Source organism: Polyergus mexicanus, unplaced genomic scaffold, assembly GCF_030449975.1.
Source record: "Polyergus mexicanus isolate NDT 795.1 unplaced genomic scaffold, iyPolMexi1.0 SCAF_9, whole genome shotgun sequence".
NCBI lineage: Eukaryota > Metazoa > Arthropoda > Insecta > Hymenoptera > Formicidae > Polyergus > Polyergus mexicanus.
In genome coordinates, this window is record NW_027223329.1 from 8,571,910 (window position 1) to 8,595,489 (window position 23,580).

Consider the following 23,580-nt stretch of genomic DNA (forward strand, 5'->3'; position numbering starts at 1 on the left):
CGATATATATTTATATCTCTCCGAAACATCTGATATGTTTATTGGCCTTTCTTCCTATTTTCATGGAAATGTCTTAACAAAAGAATTAAACATCGTACAAAGAAAGGCGAAACTAATCTAAGCTTGTTATAATTTTCGCAAAATCGCTTTTTCGTATAACATTTGTAAAAGTGATTTTTACATTCGCGAAAAAGAGTATCAAAAATCGCGTACAAATATTCACAAAAAAAGAGTATCAAAATTTACGATAAAAAAGTAGAATATCTACACGAGAATTACGCTATTGATCAAAGTATTTTCTTTCTATTGCACGTGCATTTCCCGTATAAAATATCTTTGCATTAATAAAATCATACAAACATACAAAATCGATTGTAATTATAAATTCATATACATTGCTAATAATACAAACGAATATTACAGACAATATTGAAAATTGGTGTATGTACTATGTATACAGGATGTCTATAAAACCTATCCCCATTTCCTATATTTCGGAAACGGCTCAAAATTATGAAAAATACATGTTCGATCATTTCAAGGGACTACTCTTTTAAGGAGATTGGGGAATTGTCTTCCAAAGGGGTGCCCCAGGGAGATATCAACTCAAAAATTTCAAATAAAATCTTCCATATTGTAGTATATCGTTTGAAAGTGCATAAAAAAAAAAATTTTTTGGCGCAAACCGGAGATTGATATGTTGATCTATTCGGGAGTTATTTAGGGTCAAAGTTTGAAAAAGCCAATTTAAAGAAAATCATTACTCCCATTTGGAAAATCTTTAAAAAAACGTTCGAGGTATAAAAATGTTCCTTTTTTAAGTCTTTTCCATAAAAAATTCAGATTTGACTTTGGTTTTATAAAAAAAGAAAAATTTTAGCGTCATCTTGAATTTAACAATCTTTTGCGTATTCTTTTAAAAATTTTGAGCCGTTTCCAAAATATAGGGAGACAAACTTTATAAACACTCTGTATATGTACAATGGCCTTGTTCCAAAATTCGCTGCTAGTACTAAAAGTCTATAGTGATAAACCATAGATTTTCAGTACTGGCAGTAAATATCGGAACGCAATCTATATCTGTATATAGATATATGTGTGTCAAACGTTATTCTTTTTGTACTATATTTGCTTTCGCGTTGCGAAGAAAACCAGTCATTCTTCCTATTCTCATATATTAGTATTATAATTATACATATCATCTATTCAACAGAATATTTCCCCAAATCATCGCGTAATAAATTCTTTCAATCATATTCGTGATTGAGAGAACATTTGATAATTCTAGGATATGTTCTGTATGCGGATATAATATATATATATATATATATATATATATATATATATATATATATATATATATATATATATACACACACAAGTACAAATATTTTGTAGTAATTTCATATGTCTTTAATTATGCGCTCCACATTTCGCGTTGACAATTTTTAAAAATATACTCAAACTGCTTGTGATTAAGGCATCTTCAAAAATCTCCGAGCTTTAGACCTGAATCAATTTTTTTTCAGCAACCAGATTGGAATCATTCATCAAATCGGTTTTTTTCGAAAAAGACATAAGAAACGCGCATGTATATATTGTTAAACGTCGATAAATTTACTCCCTCATTAAGTGCATTTCATTCACGCGCGCGCGTATGTGTATGTGTGTGTGTCTGTATGTGTTTATGTACATCAATCCATGTATGTGTTTATGTACATTTGTCCTTTCTCCATTAGAACTGTTCAATTGACTTTCAAAAAATTCTATTCATTCTCTATCATTCGATTAAAATTCGCTGATAAATATTACGTATCAAAGAAAGAATTTAACCTTCATCAATATTTGATCGATGAATTTAACGAAGTGTTGAAAAATAGAATAAAATACTTATAGTTACAAAAAAAAACATTACACTTTCAAATATTTTATCGCAACCAAAAATTAGTTTCATCTTAAAATTTTAAGAGTGAATCTTAATTTTTTTATCTCGAGTATAAACAAGTAATTGAAAACATAGATAACAGTGCAATGAGAAAATTATTGTTCTTTACATATTGAAAATATATATTAAATTGTATATATTTTTATATTATATATATAATTATTATATATTGAATTGAAAATTATTCGAGACAAAACTTAAATTGTTCGATAATTTTTAAAAACCAAACGTATATCTAAGTGGAAGAGAGAAAGTACGAGAATATAATCTAAAAATTGTATCTATTTGAAAGAAATGCAAGCATGACGAAATAAACTTCACTTTAAGCTCAATGATATTTTAGATCTGCCCGACTGCATTTCCTACGAATGTTGGCAGATATAATCTTAAGATGCTAATGGAGGCGGTAAAGGCGCATTCTCCTCATGGATCATTACCAGTTTGCCGTACTTCACCATTTTTCTCTGCTTGCGCTAAATAGAAAAAACAAAAGGGAAAAACGGATCGTGCTATGTAAAATAGATTTTTTTTTTAATCTTTTTTAAAATCTCGCAATTCTTTTTTATTGATTATTCTCACCTGCGATTCGGTCCAATTGCCGTTGCTGCTTCCGCTGTCGCTTCCGTTCGACGTGATCCCATCCTCGAGAACGAGTTCCGTACCAAAGCCTTCCAACTCCAGATCCAAATAAAGTTGTCCCAGCTGATCGTTCACCAGAAACGGTTGATTGAACTTCTTCATCGTGTTCATGTCGACCTTCAGCACATCGTTCAATGTCTTCGGATGCATCTGGTATTTGTAGATCAATTCCGGCGTCAATTGAACGCCCTCCAACCAAGGCGGCTCCTTCCTTCGCATTCCTTGATGACACTTGATGTGTTCCTGTACATTTATTATATCCTTATAATTGATTATACATTGGAGAGGTCTCAAAAGCATCTAAAAGTCGTACAAAAAATTGAAACGTTTTTTGGACATCTTTCGGGCACTGCGCCATTTGATTTTTTACCTCGGAGGAGACTTCGCACGTCTTCTGGTCTGGATTGCAACTGCTGTCGCTGCTCTTATACAAAAAACTGCTGTAGAAACTGGATGAACTCGACTCGTCCTCCTTGTAATCGATCGGCCGACGATGCTCCTTCATGCTCATCGGCGTCACGAGATCCGCCACGCTTGAGCAGCCGCCGTCATTGCTCACGCACGACGAGAACAGCCCGCCCGGTGACAGAATCTATCCGGAATAGTTAAAATTACAATATAAAGTAACATTTCTCCGCAGAATCGTTCCGAGAATGTAAATTTCCAGTCAATCTTATAAATATTAAAATTGTTCAAAATTCAATAATATAAAATACGATTTTTTCAATTGTTCTCTATGACAGATAATTTTTGTATATGGTGAGGTATGTACCAAAGTCAATGTCAATTAGCGGAGATTTTACCTTCTTGGAGGACTCGGACATGGCCATTATACTCCCCGGTTCGGCCTTGACACTCGTTGCTTGACTAGCCGGTCGTTTATAATCCGGACACTTGTTGTTGGACGGTTGTTGGTTGGTTTCGCGCACCGGCGCTTGCTCCGGTGTCAAAAACGGCTGATACATCATCGCGCACGGCGACGACGCGCCGATCATGGCTGGATAGATCATCCCGGTCATCGCTGTTGTAACATAAGACACTGGAACAAACATTAATATTATTTTCTAGTATGTATCCTGCTTATTAATGTATCAATTTTTTCAATTATAAGTTTGATAAATTTAGAGATCTAGATCTGGAGAACATTTATCGCTAATCAAAAGAAACGTATTTGCGATAATTAAGAGTAATGTTTTTATAAATCCCTTTATTTCTAAGTCGAATGTGACACTTACTGTAAGGATGCTGCATCGATTGCATCGAGGGTGGATCGAGTTTCTCCCGGGGTGATGACATCGGCGCCGTGGGTTCACTGGGTTGCGACATCGGCACGTAATATACCGGTATTACCGGTGAAAATAAGGAAAATTTCGGTGTCGCCTCCGAATTGGTGCTGAAAAGTGCATGATGTGTTTAAAACAATTTACTTTCATATGGCTCGTAATTGTTTCTCTAATATCACGTCTAATTTCTGTTATTATATATTGTATAATTAATTTTACGATAGTGTCTATATATATATATATATATATATATATATATATATATATATACATATATATGTATGTATATAAAATTCACTATTATATTATATAATATTAATATTTGAAGAGAGCGAGCTCTTACGTGTGAAAGGAACCGCAAGGTTGAGCAGATACAGAGGAGGGGAGCACGGTAACTGGCAGCGATGGCCACATGTTAATATTCGTCCCCGTTTGCACCACAGTCGACTGATCAAGACTCATACTGGTGACGGTGGTCGTCAGGTTCGCCGGACCTGCCGTGCTCGTCCTCGAGATTTTATCGTGTTTTGATATCTATTTCCATATTTTCCTTTTAGACTCGTATAAATCTTATTTATTGTTAGACATTTTTTACTCGCTTTTATAACTTGTGTATTTCATATATATTTATATGTCTATCTCATATCTTTAACATTGGAAAATCAGGAATAGTAAATATCTATCCGTGCCATGTGAGAAAGATGAAAAGATACCTTATAGCTTTCATCCTCCCAACTATGACTGCCGCTCCTCTTGATCCCGTGACTCTGATTCACGTAATGGGTGCTCTGGTCGGTCGCGTTGCCCTTTTCGATCTTGATGCGAGAGTCCTTCAGCTTGTCACTGTTCTTAATGCTGGAACGCAGCTCTCGGTGTTTCTGCATCATTAGCGTCTCCATGTCCTCGTTGTGGCGATTCAGCAGTGACTCAGTCAATGTGGGCAGTTTGAAACTTTCCGTCGCATTGCTATTGCTTGTGATGAAGGCGTCGCCTCGACTGGCCGAGCTCGTCTGATTGTTGGAACCGCTGCTCAAATTCTCGGCGCTACCGCTGCCGCTCGCACCGCTGCCGTTTATCGGCGACATGCACTTCCTCGCTGAAAAGACAACGGACTTTGATCCTCCCTTGATTTTCCTCCCGAAAAATTTGTCTCAACAAAATATGTATGTCTCGAATTTTTAATTTATAAAAAAAAGGAGAGAATAACGAAGATAATGGCTTACCCCCTTCGTCATTGATGGAATTGACATTCTCCTCGTCGCTGCCGGTGGTGACGAACGGTTTGCTCTTGAAGAAACGCTCGATGTTCTCGTTATAATTGAGCTGATTGTAACTCGGTGGCGTCTCCGTGGAGGACTTGCTGTCATAGTACTCGTGATGGGGCGAGATCTCACCAAGCATCACGCTATCATGCTCCTGCAACAAGGGATTGCGTGATCCCTTTCAAAGTATATTGTAGAAACTTAATACGAGTTGTCATTGATGTAATTTAACATCGTTATCGGGATCAGTAAAGTTTTTGCATGAGCAGTGAGTAAGTATGCCGGCAGCACTGGCGGAGATCAGTCTTGCTAGAAAGAAGTGTTGGAAAACCCTCACTCATACATTAAATCTACGACCGTTCATTCACAAGCTTGCGGCGCAAGCTCCTGCAACCAAACACCGTGCAGATTATTAGTGCGTTATTTACAGCAAAGAATTTTTTAGAATCGATCAATCAATCATGCGAGCACCGTTCGGATCACAATATCCCTCGTTACGTCGAATCTATATTATTTCCCTTCTCCTGATCAATCTCTTGGATCAATTGGAAGCGGTAGAGCTCGCGGCTCCAGTATCGCAGACGAGCGTTTCATACCGTCGAAATCTGAATTGTGATCGATATTATAATGATTCCAATGACCACTTCGATTCTCCTATTCTTTATTCTATGTATTTTTGTCATTCTTCTCTTCTCATACATTATTATCATCATCATTATTCTCATTTTTCTTGTTCCATCTTTCATTCAACTCTTTGAAAATACTATGCGTATTAATAATAATAAAAAAACATAAGCAATAAGAATAAATTGAAAAAAATGTGAAAATTAAAAAAGAATACAAAATAATAAGTTAAATGAAATTTCAAAGCAAAAACTTTTTTTCAAAGCAAAAACTAACGACATAATACATAAATATAGTATCAAAATTGAATAGTCAATTCATCAATAATCATCCGCATATTCTTTTCTATTTCTTCATATTCCTTTTCTTCATATTCTCGCCCGTTCATACTCTGTCATTAGCTTCAAAACCTTGTAAGTGAAAAAGTTCACCAGTTATTATGAATATCATTCTATAATAATTTTCCGACACGACAGATATAAACTAGAATTTCAAAAAATATGTTGTTGCGTATAAAATATCATATATATTTCGATATAGCATCGCTGGCGAAGATAATCGCGATAGTAAAAAAATTTAAATAAGAATACTGAAGACTGCTATTCAATAGAAAAATTGCATGATACAAGAGCGAAAAGATCTCCGAAGTTTTCTGAAGAGAAACGAAACAAAAATAATTTATTCAAATCTTCGTTTTTGATCGATTTTTATCGGATCTTAGAGTGGAAGGATATGCATATCGATTGCATGTTGATTAAAAGAGTATCCAAAAGTCTTGGTAAATTGACTAATGAAGCGAAATCTCCGCACACACACAATCCAGAAGGTTGATTTCTTATTTGAGAAACGCAGTAGAGATAAACGGGTTTCCCACCGCTTACGATCGCTTCTTTTATCGCGTTATCGAGAAATAATAATAGCGAGTGTGAAACAAAAAAGATAAACAACAAAAGAAATACGTAGAATACTTTAATCTATGACGATGGAACTTACCGAACAATCAGTGCCTACAAGGTTTTGAAATTGACGCTTATCCATTATCGGCATTAATTTCTTAATCTGTGTCTATATATACAAAAGAGTTTAATGGCTTCTTGATTAAAGGTTTTTCTCTGCTAATCACTGTTTATGTTACAGCTTCTGTGAGAGTATCTCTTATAGCTCGCATTTCCGTTCTTTCGAAGTACTCTGGGGGATCTACTCACCTTTATCTTAACTCTACTAAGCCCTTCTAAAAAGATTTTGGAGAAGCAGCGAGAATCTTTTTGCAAGTCGCAGCGCGATCTCAGTTTTCATCAGTGCTACGTAATCGATATCACAAACGAACTCGAGATCCGCCTTGATCTGATTACGATCTTCAATAATTTAGATAAATAAATAATTGAAATTATTGTTAAATAAATGATTAAAAAATTTATTCAACGGTAATCTATGATGGAAATTTATCTACAAGAAATTTAATAACTCTACCGCTTTACAGAAGACTGTTATTCATCCAAAGATCAAGGTGGTGCTCAATGGAACTTTGTGTGAACAGTGTCATTAATATAAATTAACAATATTGATTAACACTTTGACATTTTAATATAATTTTAAAAATAATTTAATTGAATCTTTTTTAATTCAACGATAATTATTTATTTAATTGAACTATTTAAAAAAAAAATCGGATACTTATAGAAAATTAAAGAATTCGTGTTCAGTTAAAGATCGTTAAAGAAAATACTGTACACATAAGTTAATCATAAAATATACATTTTATATTGAGCCCTTTCGGGATATCGTCGAACGCACTGTTTTAATGGCAATTATATCAAAGATATAACGATAGAGAAGAACTACAAGAAGAGACGAGCGACAGGCGAAAGTTTCCGGTTACTTCGTGTAGACGCGCGTTACCATAAAGTCTTATCGATTAGAGGTTCTACGAATTGTTTTAGTTCTATTTACATCATGCCATATTTGCGGAGAGAAAGGAAATGTTCAAGAGCGGGAATCACCGGCCTCTCTTACGAACAACTTACTTTTTCTCTTTTGGTCACGATACATTTTCAGTACGTCGTTTTTCGCTACAATTTTGAATGCGGAAAAAGGGAGAACATTCCCGATGACATCAATGCGTCTCTTCCAATGTCGCGCAATCATCACGATTTTTTAATTCTTTTCTGTCTTCTTCAAAGATTCAGAAACGAATTACCGGAAAAGTATATCGTGCATCAATGAAAAGATTAAACGACTACGAGAGTATTACCTTTCACATTGTACTATTAAATAGTATTATTATTAAGTATCTATTATATATATTATAGATATGTATTAGAGTTTTCTTTCTGTAGCATACCAGAGCGGAGCGTAAGTGGTAATTAGCGTAACAGCGTTTTCTCGGCGATACTAAAACGTAGCTAATAATCACCGAAAAGCTCCTAAGTTCGTCCGCCGTGAGAAGTCCATCCTTGTTGACGCCAAGCGCCTTCGTCTCCTGGAGCAGATTTTCCATAAAGGACGTTAGGTCCTTACATCGTTTTGATACATCGAGCTCGGTTATATCTGACATTCGCTGGACGCTCTGCGCACATGTAGAAAAACGATAGAAAAAAAGAGAAAACACGTTAAAGAATGAGTTGGCTTACTTCATCTGTGGATAATATTAAGTCTCGTCGCGCTATTAAAGAATTATAATTGCGACATTAAAGAGCTGCAATAAGATAACAATGATTGTAATTCAGTTTCTTCTTTTTCTACTAACGGACACATTCAAATTGTACCATACAAGTAACGCGTATATGTCGTTACCTCGTCGAGGAGCGCTCGTATCTCGCCCTGAATGATCTTAGCCTCCTTCAGCACCTCCTCACTTATATTGGCCAGATAGCTGCAATCGGTGTCGGACAGCACGCGAAAGATGTCCGGATTCATTGGCCCTTTGAGCACCCGGTGCTGACCTACGACAAACTCTAGTTTTTTCGTCCAGGGATTGATAAAGGATGACCATTCGGTCTCGAGGACGACGCAGCCTCCGTTCTGCACGATGAATCTGTACGGCTTCGATCTGAAGGAAGAGCCTTCTAGCCTGATCACCTATTCAACGACGAATAAAGGAACCAACATGAATAATTTTACGTAAACTTAGAACGCTCTTTCGCTCTTCCTATTTCTTCTCGTCAGGATCGCATTCATTCTCTCTTTCTCCCTTTATTATCATCACTTTTTTTCATGCGTGCACACACAACTAAAAGGAACCTAGATTTCTTTTTGAGGGGCGAGGGAGGGCTCATGCTCACAGTCTCATAGATGTCTTTGATGAAGGGTAGATCCTCGGGATGATAGAAGTCAAACAGCGAACGGCCAACCATATCCTGTGGTAGGTAGCCGAAGTATTGGACTACATCGGGATCGACATGAGATAAATAGCATGTCGCGGTGTGGCGGGTCGTGAATATCGAAGATATTATTGTTTCTTCTGGCGCTGCGAATAACGACAAGGTTGGGGTCATTCTCTCTCGTCGAGAATTATTATCTTCAGTGAGAATCTTAGTTGTTACGACATGGTTAGGCGTCGATAAGCTGCAGTGTGGAAATTTGCACATTGTAAGATCAATCGATTAATTGCATAGTTATATAAAAGGCCCATCTTTCTCGACGTTATCTCGAAGTTATCTCTATATCAGCTCTATATTTTGTGTGTGTGTGTGTGTGTGGGTTGTACGAATTTCCATAATAATTACGAAGAAACATTTCGGAATATTATCTTTTTTTTAGGATTTTTTTCTATATTAATATGTCATTTTCGGAAGAATGCAATGTGTAACAACAATCTTGTAAAATATAATGTATTGTAATAATATAAAAATAATTTGATAATAAATACATCGTGTGTATAAATCGAATAAAAAAAAAAAAAATTCCAAAGAGTACCGTCGAAATAAAAAATTTAAATAACACGAAACCCACCGATGTAAATGAAAATTCGAAATCGCTTGAAATTAAAATCGAACACTTGATGGCGAAGTTTGCGTGCGTAAGAATGTGCATTGTGATCGAAAATAAGTAAATCTTTTATGTGTTGAAAAAAAGCGAAGCTGGCGAATACTTAGCCGCGAGTCTAAGAGCGTTCATAACAGTGGTCTCCAAACTAAACGAAGAAACGGTTCGGAAAAGAACACAACGACAAAAATGGCAATCAACATACCGTCATAGTGTCACCGCCTTTGAAAAAATTGAAAATAAGTTACCTTCGCTTTAGACGTTTTCCATGGAAACCACCAACTCACACTATGACTATTGTCGACGAGGTCGGACCCAACGACAAGGCTCGATTAAGCGAGCAGTGAATGTTAAATTTTTCGATTCTCAAACATGACAAGAAATGTATTTCGGAGATGAATAAATAATTGATAATTTGATTAATCGTAATTATAAAGTTATTACAGCGCAAAGATTTTGTATTTTTTTTTCTTTTTTGTATATTTCGGATACATCCTAGATATTTTATCCTGTAAATTCAAGTTAATTCGACGAAACTTTACCTTGATCATTCAAATACTTGATCATTAAAATATACTTCATGCGGTTAATACATTTGCAGGGAAGATTTAACAATTTTTAGCGAGAAAAAAAATTTTAATGTGAAAAGAGTTAGTTGCGAGAAATCCGCTAGCAATTGAAGTAACTTGATTTGAAAATCAATTTTCTGAAACTCGAAATCACTCATTCTCGGATCATGATTGCGCTAAATTGTCTGTTTACTAGCTAGTTTTGCAATAATAAAAACCGACTGTCTGTAATTATCGAGTCCTCTCGCCGGCCGGACCTAGTCGAAGATCTTAAACTAGGCTACCTTTGTATGCAGAATGGACGGGTTGGGCGGTAACTACGAGAAACACATCTCGATTGCTGGGCTTTTGTTCGGCCGTCCGGTCCCGGAAATCACGGAACGATAGGGTCAGGTGAAATGTCAGGTACAAGTTCGATCTAACGTCCGCGCGATGTCCATTTGGCACGTTGCATCTGGTGAATCTTCGCAAGCCGCAGAACAAGCTCGCCCTTCTACCGTCGATGCCTTAAAAAACCAATAGATCCCATTCAAATGTCAAAGAAGAATACAGAATTTCAAAAATACTGATTCGTAAAAATATAATTATTTAAAAAAATATCTGTTGAAAAGAAATATATAATTTCTCGAGCAAGAGATCCTTTTTTGACAAGATATTCGTCGGATATAATTTTTATATACCTTTAGACCGCTCTTCCTGTTGCGAAGCGATGGCATTGATCTGATCGGCCAGCGTGTTCTTATCCTTCGGGTGTATGTAATCGATGAAGGATCGGCCAATCCAGGCATCCTTGAGATAGCCGAGGGCAGTGACTATCGACGGGGTTGTGTATAACACGAGGCCGTCATGCATTGAAATCACCGCACAAAATCCCTCCTACAGGACACACCCGGTAGATAAGAGGAGGAAATGATCCACAGTGACGCATTAACATTATTAATACTTTTAACGCGAATGATAACGTGATATTAGATCCTTGACTTTTTATTCCACAGACGTGCGATTAAAAAATTAAAATTTAAAAAAAAACCAGAGGACAAAGTAAATGCGACGCGATTATTAACGGCGAGATTCCGATGCTAAAAATCATCGTAGATACTTAAAGTTATCACGATGCCAAGTTTATTTCACGATACCAATTATAGTTTCACGAGAGATTCTCTATGCTTTCCGTTGATTTTTAATTCTCCTCCCTCTATTACGTATACTAACGTTGGCCTGAGAAGTAGAATCATCCAGAGATATCGGCCACGAAGCAAGCTCTGCTGGTTCCGGATCTGCGATGATATCACTGTTGTGTTCGCCAGGATTCGTTGCATCCACTAATTCTACGGCTACCTCTTCTAGAATTACGTCAAAAAAAATTCTCATTATTGCGTTATCTTTCGGATCATCTGTCCGAGAAGCTGACAGTTAGGGAATAATGAAGCGGAAAAGGGGGAAAAAATTCATAATATACATATTTTGTAGATATTTTATCTGAATAAGCTCAATAATATTGATCTGACGTCTTAATATCAAAATACTCGAGAAAGATATGATAAATGTCAGAAAAAAAAAAAAGAAAGCATGTTCGAGAGCATCTCTCTCGAGAGATCTTTTCATAATATGCTGTCCATAGCAAGTGTAAAATAAAACAAAGCATGTATGTAATGTAAATTAAATAATTTAATTTAAAAAAAAAGAAAAAAAATATTCAAAAAAATAGAACAATTTTTAAAATATAAATTTCTTATATGTATAAATCATATATCTATAATATATTTTCTTGTTTTAAAAGGAATAGTCGAAAGGATGGAATTTGTAACTAAATTGTGCATCAAAATTGGAATTTGTAACATGAGCGAGTGCAAGAATTTAGGGAAAATAGTGCTCTCTCTATGTTCCCTTAGTCCAAAGTAACCGCGTTGTAATTCGTACTTTGTCGTAAAATCGCGTAACCGAAACGATTGCTGGAAGAATACGCTGGAAAATTCAATGCCATTCCTTCCCAGCTGTACATTACAAACCAGGTGTGTCGTCGCTTCCCGGTGAAAGGCATTTCTTTGCGAACGCGTGGGATACACACGTGCAATACGATGGCATTTAAGTGAAAGCGGTGCTAATTATATTATGACAATATATTACAATGATGTATTGTCCTTTCATTCGATCTAAATTTCCTTTTCTCTCAAAATATACATCTCCGAGTAGCAACAATAGTAGTTACAAAAAATTTTCGTTGTACAAAAGTTCGATAAGAAATTATCATGCTTCGCAACTTTATTTTCAAATCCTCCTCAATCTTACATATCCAGATAACGTGTATATTATATACAGTATATGTAATATTCTATTATTTAGACCAAAAATTATAAGCAAGAAGCGACATTAAATTTATCATTAATAAAAAACGGTTTTTTAAGAGCTCTATATTTAATTCGTCCATTGTGTGTGTGTGTGTGTGTATGTGTGTGTGAAAGGAATTAAATTAAACAAACATTTAATAAACTTTAAATAAATATCGACATAAACAATTATAAGAAATAACGCGTTGGCGAGGACACAGAACGTGGATGATTTCGTAACGTGCACATTATAGTTCCAATTAACACATCTCGGAGGGTTGGCATTAACTCGCTAAAAATACGAGTGATTCTCCGTAATAATAATGTAAAAACTCTAATTACGCAGATCATGTATCACGGATAAAAATGAACAAATGATTTTTAGTTTGAAAATTTTCACGTCATTACATCAACGCATTGTATAACACACTCCTTTGCGGGGGGAAAAAAAACAAAAAAAAAAACGAATCTGTATCGTAATTTAAGTTTCACGTTTTAAACGCGCGATTAAACTTATTTGGCTTCGTCGCTTAGCTTATTGATCCATCAGAAGTTCTCGATAGTTTATATAACTCGCGTGTATTGAAATCTGTCACGTGTTCCCGAGAAAGAAACAAGACTTTACAATGCGTATGCGATGCCTATAAATTTCTCAAACCGACAGGAAAAATCATTCTCTCAAGAATTTACTACATATTTCTCTATCAAGTTTTTTTGATTCCTATTTGTTTCTTTTTTTCACGCCTCGCAATTCTTATTGAATTTTTATTTAATTAAATCCTCGCACCATCTTACAATCATAAATATTTATAGAATACAAAAAGGAATGCGTGACACTGAAAAAAAAATTGGAAAATGCGAAATTTAAGGGGGATAACGGATGATACTATTTTAAAATCATTAATCGCTGCTAAAAAAAAAAAAAAAAAAAAAAAAACTTTCCATATTTCCCTTGCCAAAAAAGACGCTATTTTTAAGAAATCTGTGATGATACCCGCGTGTCGCATGTGCGACTTTAATTGAGTGAAATCAAAGTATGACATAAGGTGTATCTCTTTCGGGTCACCAGCAGCCCGATGGCGGATGCGGATCAATTTTGATTACGAAGACGAGTATGCGCGTTTCGTGAAAGTATTAAAATGACAACTCGCGTTGATCGTGAAAATATTCTCTCGAGAATTATGCGTTCAAATTTTTAATCTCTTTTTTTTTGCTACTACAATTTAAAAAGATTTTATTTTTATGTTTGTATATCTATTATGCTTTGACGCGCTCTAGAATCGTATATTTTGTTCCTTCTTTCATCTAGCTTAAATTTTTAACGACAATCTCGTTAGCTTCGAAATGTTCGACGAGATTGTATCTTCATTCCAACGAGATATTGACCGTGAAATGATGGTTGAACGGAAGCCTTGGATCGGAGAATAAGCGAAACTTAAAGAAGTCGGGAAGAGGGTACAAAAGGTTCGCGACGTATGTACAGCGATTTCGATCTCTCGTCGCGAGAGATATAGACTTAATTCAACAGGTGTAAGTGAGTAAAGTTTTGCGGGTATCAATATTCATATTTGTGAGTGAGACTGGCGAAAGCAATCTTGCTTGGCAAGAGTGTTAAAGCAAGTATGCCTAGTTTAAGTTCACTTCATTGCGAGTGAAAACGAAGCGTGTACAATCAAACGAAACAGAAAATTAAACGTTATCTGAACGACAATTATTTTCGATCGATAATAAAATTATTATGGCAAAGTCTATTATGTTTCTCTCCTCTTTGCAGATCGATAACAAAACTTTGTAACTTAAAATTCGAATCTATTTGATAGAGAAAATAAAAAAGAATCAAGAGCGACTCGTAAGATAAAAAAAATCACAGACAGTTTGCGTGCACTCGTTTCTTCGTCTTTCGTGGATCGCAAAACCAACCTGGTTTCTCGTCAAGCACGCCGGTGCTCGTGGGGGTGATGGTGTTGTAGGACGCTATCTCCGGTGACGTGTTCAAGACGCCGACTTCCGTCCCGGAGGCGTTAAGCGCCGATATTGTTTTCGACTTCTTCTTCTTGTACTCCTTGTCCTTTCTCTTGCTGATCGGCTGCGGGAACGTCTCATTGCTGATACACACAATACATATAAAATTGTGTGAGACATCGTATAATCCTTCGCCGAATTTATATCAAATATCGTTAAAAGACGATTTAAATTTATCATTTTCGCGATTCTTTTTATATTTGATACAAATAAATATTTTAAATGTAAATTAACTATACAATTTACATATTTTTTTACAATCGAAAGAATAAATAATGCGATATCTATTTAATACTAATCAATTTAATGACTTAATTACGCTAACATAATTAATTATTACATAATTAATATATATTAATATATATAAATTTTTTCCCCGTCTTTTCTCCCTTATGTCGCGAATGCAACATTCGCGAGACAACATCGAGATGATTCATCGATAATGATTATTAAAAATAATTCTGATGGATTAATCGAGACGTAAGTTGGACTAATCTCTCTCCACGAAACCTTGGAAGAGATGTCAAAAATTAATATTTTATTCGATAAGTTTAATTTATTTAATAATAAATGAAATTATATTTTGTACGAACGCAATATATCATGCTGCAATCATAAGTGATACATAAATGTCTTATACAATACAATGTGATATGAATCGTCTATTAATATATAGACGATATAGCTTTCTCCCGGAAAGCCCTCTCTTACATGTTTCTGATATAACGAAAACGTGACCGCTACGTTGCATGAGGCAGAGAAAGTCTGCTTAACTATCTATCATCCTCTCTAGACGCTTTCACCGGAAATGCTTTTGATTGCATGATCGAATTGCATCATCGAGTGCCGACTATTATACGGTAATTGAGTGAGTAAATTGGTAGACCAATTATGATTCTAAAATCATCTATCTATCTATCTAAAATTAATATAAATGTTCGAAATTTCCCTGCATTAAATTTACACGATAATAAATAACGTAACAAATATAACTAACGGCGTAAAAAAAAATTTATTGCTTCTTGAATTTTCTCTTCTACAATAGTTTACCGATCGGGGGTTGTTACAAACCATTATCGTATGCGCCTGAGACAGTAAAATCATTATCCTTTCGCATAATCAGACGCGAACTTGGTCAGGCCTTTTCTTATTGCGCAGATGCGACTTTGTAAATACGCGAGTAATGTAATGGATGTGCATGAAACAAAATAATTTCAAGGTTTTTTTCGATCGATGTTATCTAACATATTTACGTATTACGATTGTTTAATTAAATCGATTAATGATGAAACGGCCGCGATAAATTTAACTGCCCTTTTTTTCTATTCCATTTCAAGGATCTCATTCCGATCCTACAAAATTATTTTAATGTTTTTTTATAAAATATATATATACATAATATAAAATATTTTATATGCACGTAATAAATTTAGATATGCTAAAATATACAATCTCCTAAATTTCAGGATGTTGCTGGTATCAGAATTGTGTATAATTCAAATAAACTGATTAGCGACGGTATATTTACCCAATTGCGTATTAATCGAATCGGAGCTATATGTAAATGTTACAACCAACGTGCAACGTGAAATAGTGTTTCGCATGATTGCAACGTGCTTTCATTCGAAGTCTCCGTAAAAGCATTACTGTAAGAGACAGTTGCTCGACAGCAGTTATCGATATTCGAATTATAATCATGATATTGTTGAAAATTTGTTATTCGCATGATAGATTTAATCTTTATTTACATTTCATAATTTTCATTAGCTTCTGTAAAATCCGGATTTCTTAGAGTTTGATAGATCAAGCTATCGCTGCGTTCACCCTTTTCTTCATTATTAATTTAAAATTCTTTTCAGAGATCTCTGTATTCTTACACATTTTTCGAGCAATGGATTATAAAATTTAAAAGAAAGAGATATCAAAAAGAATTGAGAAAAACTGCTATGTGCGAGAATTGCTGTCTTAACGCGTCACATCGATGAGAGCTGCAATCAACTGATGTTACTAATTAAATAAGTTCATGGCAATACAGGCGGATCAATAAATGAAGCGATATTAATTTCAAGATTACGTGAAGTTTCTAGAAAATCATCTTTGTAGTCTCGCGATTAATTCGCAATTTTTTAAGAGAATTGAAGAAAAAAGAAATTAACATGGATTAAATGCAAAAATATAATCTTTGATGTTCTATTTTAATTTAATTTTAATAAAGTATGTAAAATCGCATAGTGTATAATACTTCAAATTGTTTGTAGGAAGAGGATTCGGGGATGAAATAATTGCATAAATTTTCTCATAATTTAATTATATGAATCGTATCGCGTTTTATCGACTTCAGCCATGAATTTCAACACAATATTCAAATCGATACACGCTTCTTATTACCATGCCTCATCCCTCTGTATTATGCAATGAAATGCAGAAGAATATCTGATATGACAGGAGAATATAGCTTAGTCAACAGCTGCACGTTGCACGACACGTGCGTCGATGTCATCGAGAACATAATCGTGTAACTGTGATTGTAAATTAACGCTTTATCTATAAGCGTGCAATGTTATGGCAGGTTACGCGACAACGGTTACGCTTGAAAACGCGATCGATCTTATTTTCGCGGAAAAGTTGCCACGGGATATTCGCGTAATTATTTAATTTGTTTAAAGAAGAAGAATTATAATATTTTTTCCTTTTGTATTAAAAAATTATGTTAAAAAAAAATATATATATATATACTATGAATTTTAATCAAGGAACATATTTCACACATTAAAATTATATTTTTGTTGAACAAGTTTGAGCCTAATCGAAAATATATCTCTGTAAAATATAGATAAAAAAGAAATGTACGGTATTTTTTTTAAATAAAATATATATATTTTAACAAGGGATCTTATACGCTGAGAAAAGTATTGTTTCTTTTTCGACGTGTAACACAGTATCCTAATAAAATATTCTTAATTGGAAGTATTTCCTTTAAAATAGGTAACAATGAGAAAATCGTTATGAAACTAAGGACTATATATATATATATAATCCGATTAAAATCTGATCGCGCTACTATTATATGTCCGCTTCAAGTTACTACGCGCGTACGACTAGATAATTAAAGCCGGTAACATTCCGAAATAAACAACACGTGTGTTTCGTCTATCGAGCTACAATTCATCGAGCGATACGAGAGCAAATTAGAGACACGCGCAATATAATTAACGAATTATAATAATGAGTTTGTGAATCGCGATAATTATCTCATTTACGAAACAATCTCTGAAAATTGTGAAGCTTCTCCGAAATAGTTATCGATTTGAAGAATGACGAGAATTCTTTACCACCACGCCTTTTTCAGATTTTATAAAATTATGAAGGACGATCGATCCCCTTTATTTATTCCTTCTGCAGATTCTGTGGAAGAAATGTCACAACGGCAATCTCCGTTTCTGCAAATTATTGGCTCGAAATATATAAATTCACACGCAGCGCCCTAAATAGCTTCGTTTAGTGCCGCTAAATAATTCCATGTCACGTTTGCACGCTCCGTTTGTTCACTTTCATTTTCATAAATTTATAATGGCAAATTAATATAAATATATATATATATATAATATCTGAAGTGTATATTAGATTTCATATTGTAACTGCATCAGACATTTTTTTCAGACTTTAATAATTTCTCTCACATCTGTGAAAATCTAATGAACGATCGGTCAACAGACGAAGTTACCTGGATCCCAAGGTTGACGGATTCCTATCGCAATAGCCACTGCTTTCGGAGCCGCTGCTGTAACAGAAAACAACGAAAACGTTTCGTAAGATAACATTTGAAAATTGTATTTCTCTACTTTATATCAAATAACACGAAAATTGTATACATACATATATATATAGTTGCGAATTTTTATTTTCGATGCTTCGTACACAATAATTCTGATCGTTTAAAACTTTATTATATTATTTTTCGAATAATGCGGAATGTGTGTGTATATATATATATATATATGTGTGTGTGTGTGTGTGTGTGTGTGTGTGTGTGTGTCTGACACAAAATGAGACAAATTACTGCGCGTTATCGAGTCGGATTTCTCGGCCAGCTGTTTTCACTGACGCTATGTCATCTGATAAATCCCGAGCGGCAGATTCGCAACGATAAAAACGATGGATGACAAATGAATACTCTCGTATATTTATATCTTTGGATATGAGTTTGCAAGAGTGTAAAAAATATTTTGTTGCGATAAAAATGTCTGGAATAAGATAAATTTAAATTTTCAAGAATTAGAAGAAAATATCAAAAGAAAATAGATTTAAATAAGACGTAAATCTCTCTTTCAAAAAATTCGAAGTACTTTAATTCTAAAAACTCAAATATTATTTATTATTCTTCCTTTCATCTATGTCAAGAGCAATATTACGGTATAATCTGAAAATACTTCGCAAAGCGAAATAAATAATGTATCGCAATAATGTATTGTTATCGCTCATTGAATGGCGAATCCTGTAATGTCGCATTATTCGTTGTACATAATCAGATCGAATGCAATCGGCTTGCAGAAATCATGGCGCGATCCGCGTTTATCTCGCCAGGATTCTTGCCATGCAAAATAGTTGCAAAATCGGAACATAGTCTAGTCTTTCTCGGCAACACTCTCGATAAATCGGGGTCGAATTCATACGACTCAAAATCGCAGCAAACCAGTCGCAGTTAACCGGAAAAAAAGATCCACGATCACATGTTCGGCAAACGTGACACCGTGTTCGGCCCTTCCTTACATACGACCTCTCCCTCTCTCTCTCTCTCTCTCTCTCTCTTTCTCAAACCTTTCACTGTCCTCATTATTTGCCGGCCGCCGCCGATCGATTGACCGGCCGCATTTATTCTGAAAGAAAAATTATTGCATAAGAAGGTATCGCTTCACGTTCGCGGCCCCGTGACTAGTCCGCGAGGACGACGATGACAACCACTATCGATCCCGTTCGCCGGTTTATGCTCGATGCTTATGCGAGACAAAGAAAATGGAATAATGATGGCTAGGCTACGTCCTTGATTACGATTATGAAATAAGTATATGTTATTTTATATTTTTATAAAAGATAAAAATTTATCTGAATGTATTTTATATAAAATGACGGTCTAAAGTTCTTTTTTTTCTTTTTTTTTGCTTCGAATATTCTGAAACTCAAATATTTTATTTCAACATATGAACGCGTGACGCATGCTTTCGTGAATTTCTAGTAAATAGGAATAAATGCTTCAGTGAAATGTCACATTACAGCGCATTCCGCGTACCGTAATCGGCAAAGGCGTTTTGTTTATAATACATGTTGCGGAAACCTGTGCAATTATCCTGTGACATCTACATAATTATCCCGTTCATTTAGGGCGTCTTTGATTGTATCATAATAGTCTCCGCCTATTATAATCTTCACCGGAAATAATTGCGCGTAATATTAAACCTTGTATTCGAAATTATCTCGCTATAAGTGACACTATAAAGCTTTCTTTAACGTTGAGCAATATGAAAGGGTTCGTCTCTTTTTTTTTTTACAAACCCTCTAATAATCCAAAAATTATATCGCTGGAGGTAAAAGAAACTCACATGAGCGCTGTTGTTATTTGATTTTTTACAAATTTTCCATTATTTTTATATTAATTGTCGCGAATAGAATTTAATAATTCGCAAAAAGAGACGATCCGTATCCTCTTTAATTCGCCATAGATTTCACGATGCATTGCTGCACGTGGCCGTCACGTGGCCCGCGAGAACCGCGCGCTCGAATAGATTGTGAATTGATTAATGTCTCCTTTTCGTTTGACCCGTTTTCGCGCGAGAAGGTTTCGCAAGCGTCTTTAGCCGCATTAGCTAAGGACGTGGAAAATGCAACCGGCACAAACCGGGAAACCGGTTAGCCTTAACCGTACCGTGTACGATTTTCTGTCTCCCTCGCACCGTTGCACTACTCGCCTCTCGCCATCACGGCGAGGAAAGCATGTCAATGTCAAACAATTGCCGAGAGATGCATTAGAAAACGTACGACATTATTTATTATTTATTATACTTAATCCTTGCCTTGCGGTTTCGGATGGCTTCCGGTATACATTTTTTCTTCATTACATTCATTCGACAAATAAATATTTAAACATTTATAACATTGTAAGACCTATATATTACACTTTGTCACTTTGATTATAAAAAGTTGCATCTTATAATTTCTTAACTTTATAACTTGATAACTTTTGAGCTTTAAACCTTAAAACTTTAAAACTTTAAACTCTTAAACTCCAAGAATTCTAGAATACTGAGATCCAAAATTCACATCTGACAATTTTTAAAATTAAAACTTAAAACCTACAACCCCCCTAAAACATACAACATGAAAACATAAATCATAAAGCCTATAACATAAAACATATAAATCTAAAAATATGAAACATAAGAAACGTGTAAGATATCAAAACCTAGAATCCAAAACATGAAATCTAAAATATTAACATTTGATCACTCCATTGATAACGCGACTATTAAATATGAGAGATATATTTTAAATGCATTTTTTTTCTCATCAACAAACATCTCCCCCTCCTCTATAAAAAGAGAAAATACATGAATTTTTTTATACTGTGTAACATATTTTCGTTGTTTTATTAAAGGTACAAATTTAATTTTTCAAATATCTCATCGATGTTCTAAAAATCGAAAATATTTGAAAATCTTCAATATCTCTAATGATGATTCTAATTATACGAAATGCGCACCGATTAATCTAAGATCTGCAGCTAACAATAAACATGAACGAAAGAATTAATCTGTTGCAATCTATATAATTATCCGACAATCGATTAAAATATTACAATTTCCAATAAATTATCTCCCTAATAAATGTGGCACTCGGAATAATGGTCGTTGCATAATCATACGGTGCAATTTATTTGAAAAATTATTATATTATATTATATGATACGTTTAAAAGTAGCGTGAAAAAAAATGGTAAAACAATAGCGTCCCGTTTAAGGAAGATCGCAGATAAAAGTAACATTTCTCGATCGGAAATGTCCCGAAAAGGGATGTACATACACTCAGATAGTGACGGACAAATTGCTATTGTGGTCCAAGGGACGTAATTGCGATTATTGCGACGCCGAGTCACGCTCAACATCGTGCGTTATAATGCGTCTATTTCCGGGCGTCTATTCTGGGCGTCTTAATTGACTGTATAATATCCTTAATTAAACGCAAACTCAATTATTTTTATAAAAGATATAGAATTATTGTATTATTTATATATAATTCATTATAAATTATAAAATCATAATTTTCCATCTTTTAAAAATATTTGATTTTATAATTAATAAAAAATAAAATAAAATAAAATAAGAAAACAAATAAAATAAATTTCGTAAAATCAAGCAAAATATTTTTCATATTTTTTTAAATGAGAATATTTAATTTTATAATTTATGGCGAATGAGATTTCACGATGCCATTCAATGAAATTCATAGAAATAAACAATGTGATATTTCATTCGATCATGTTTTACTGTCAATTGCTTACCGAGATATATAGATCTTTATAAATATATAAATACGACCGTGTTATTTTTACTAATAAGGTAATCGCATCGTGAATAAATGCACGATCGAAGTGCAAAGCGAGGCTACACGTGCGTATCCCACGAACCTTTCCGGGGTGTGATGTTACTTTGAAATACATACATCGATCACGTGTCAATAAAGATTCCATAGTACAACGCGCAGTCTTACAATGAATTCGATATATATAATGTTCAATTTCTCACGCATTGTTTGTACTAAATTATTATTATTAAATGTCAGAGGAGAAATTGCGTTCGCGCGGCTAGCTAGTTTATAAAAATTCAAATCTTACACATAATTTAATAATTCCAAAAAAAAAATAAATAAATAAATAAAAGATCTAAAAAAGAACATTTTCTCTCGTATAATCTTATATTTAATAAAAGAAATCTTTTAATGATATATAATCTCAGATTACAAAAATAATATTTTACTCGTCTTTTTGAAAAGTATCCCGTCACTCGAAAACGATTGAGAAATCACACGAGACGACGTGATCATTTCTGAATAACGCGGGAAAAAAATTTGCGAATTGCGCTCACCTTCGTTGCGATTGACTGTTGCTGCAAGTATTGGAGTATCCGGAGTCCGACACCTTGGCGTTCTCCACGGATACTTCCTCCATTGTGCGCAATCTCCCTCTCTATTTTTCGAATAAAATAATTCTTTGGGGAAAAAAAAACAAAAAAAAACGTATATTAATTCTCTCTCCGAAAACGTCCCTCGTTACGCGACGCGACGCGTGACGCGCTCGCGGTTCATCTCTCACTTCACTCTCCGTTTGAGATTAACGATGGAAGATCGACGGTGTTGGTACAATAGCTCGATGATGATCTCTTACGCGTGCCATAGAATGCACTGTCCGACGTTGGTTGATTTTCTCGCGGTTGAATCGCGCGAGCCGTCGCGCCGTCGCCGATCCACGCCGGCCGCACGTTCTGAGACACGTGAGTGAGAGCGCCCCCTGCCAACCTCCCGCCCCCCTACGGCGACACCGCAACCTATTCGTAGCGGATCGTGCCCCACTTCGCTCCGTTCGCGTTACCGCGATCGGCGTGATCGAAATAGGATCTTGTCGCACGTTATACCGCCATACGTCATTGAGTAATGTTGAAACTAAATCCTTCGCGCTTGAATTTCCCGAGAGAAAGATTTCCGAAATGTAGTCTTTAAAAGAATTATGAAATGCTCTCTCTCTCTCTCTTTTTCTATCATTAATATCGATATATTCTTCAGACAGATGCTTTTTTTGCTAAGAAAATGGAGAGAACAAAAAGAAGACGAACATGTAATTTAAAAAATAGGGAATATAAGAAATATATTAAAAAGGCGC

General features: G+C 34.8%; 1 protein-coding gene across 4 annotated transcripts; it reads right to left on the reverse strand.

Moving 5' to 3' along the window:
• Positions 1 to 1,995: 1,995 nt before the first annotated feature.
• Positions 1,996 to 23,163, reverse strand: Per (period circadian regulator). 4 transcript variants are annotated; one of them, XM_070301021.1, is made up of 17 exons: positions 22,790 to 23,163; positions 18,380 to 18,433; positions 14,554 to 14,738; positions 11,519 to 11,649; positions 10,987 to 11,182; positions 10,591 to 10,812; positions 9,035 to 9,219; positions 8,547 to 8,831; positions 8,167 to 8,319; positions 5,091 to 5,307; positions 4,581 to 4,963; positions 4,211 to 4,401; positions 3,820 to 3,977; positions 3,388 to 3,623; positions 2,955 to 3,176; positions 2,525 to 2,827; positions 1,996 to 2,418 (listed from the first exon to the last, which is right to left on the reverse strand). In XM_070301021.1, exons 1-17 carry the CDS (start codon positions 22,870 to 22,872, stop codon positions 2,332 to 2,334), a joined length of 3,291 nt encoding a protein of 1,096 aa, XP_070157122.1. In that variant the 5' UTR covers positions 22,873 to 23,163; the 3' UTR covers positions 1,996 to 2,331. The 4 variants fall into 4 exon arrangements, with proteins under 4 accessions (XP_070157122.1, XP_070157123.1, XP_070157121.1 ...); XM_070301022.1 differs by having other exon boundaries at positions 5,091 to 5,283; positions 18,380 to 18,436; XM_070301020.1 differs by having other exon boundaries at positions 18,380 to 18,436.
• Between the last annotated feature and the right edge of the window lie 417 nt (positions 23,164 to 23,580).

Bases quoted from the DNA above. Each gene is read 5' to 3' on its own strand.
- Per (XM_070301020.1), bottom strand. From the start codon at position 22,872: ATGGAGGAAGTATCCGTGGAGAACGCCAAGGTGTCGGACTCCGGATAC. The intron at 4,964-5,090 runs GTAAGCCATTAT...TTGTCTTTTCAG, and splicing joins TTCCATCAATGACGAAGGGG to CGAGGAAGTGCATGTCGCCG. The intron at 3,624-3,819 runs GTAAGTGTCACA...TGTTTGTTCCAG, and splicing joins ATCGATGCAGCATCCTTACA to TGTCTTATGTTACAACAGCG.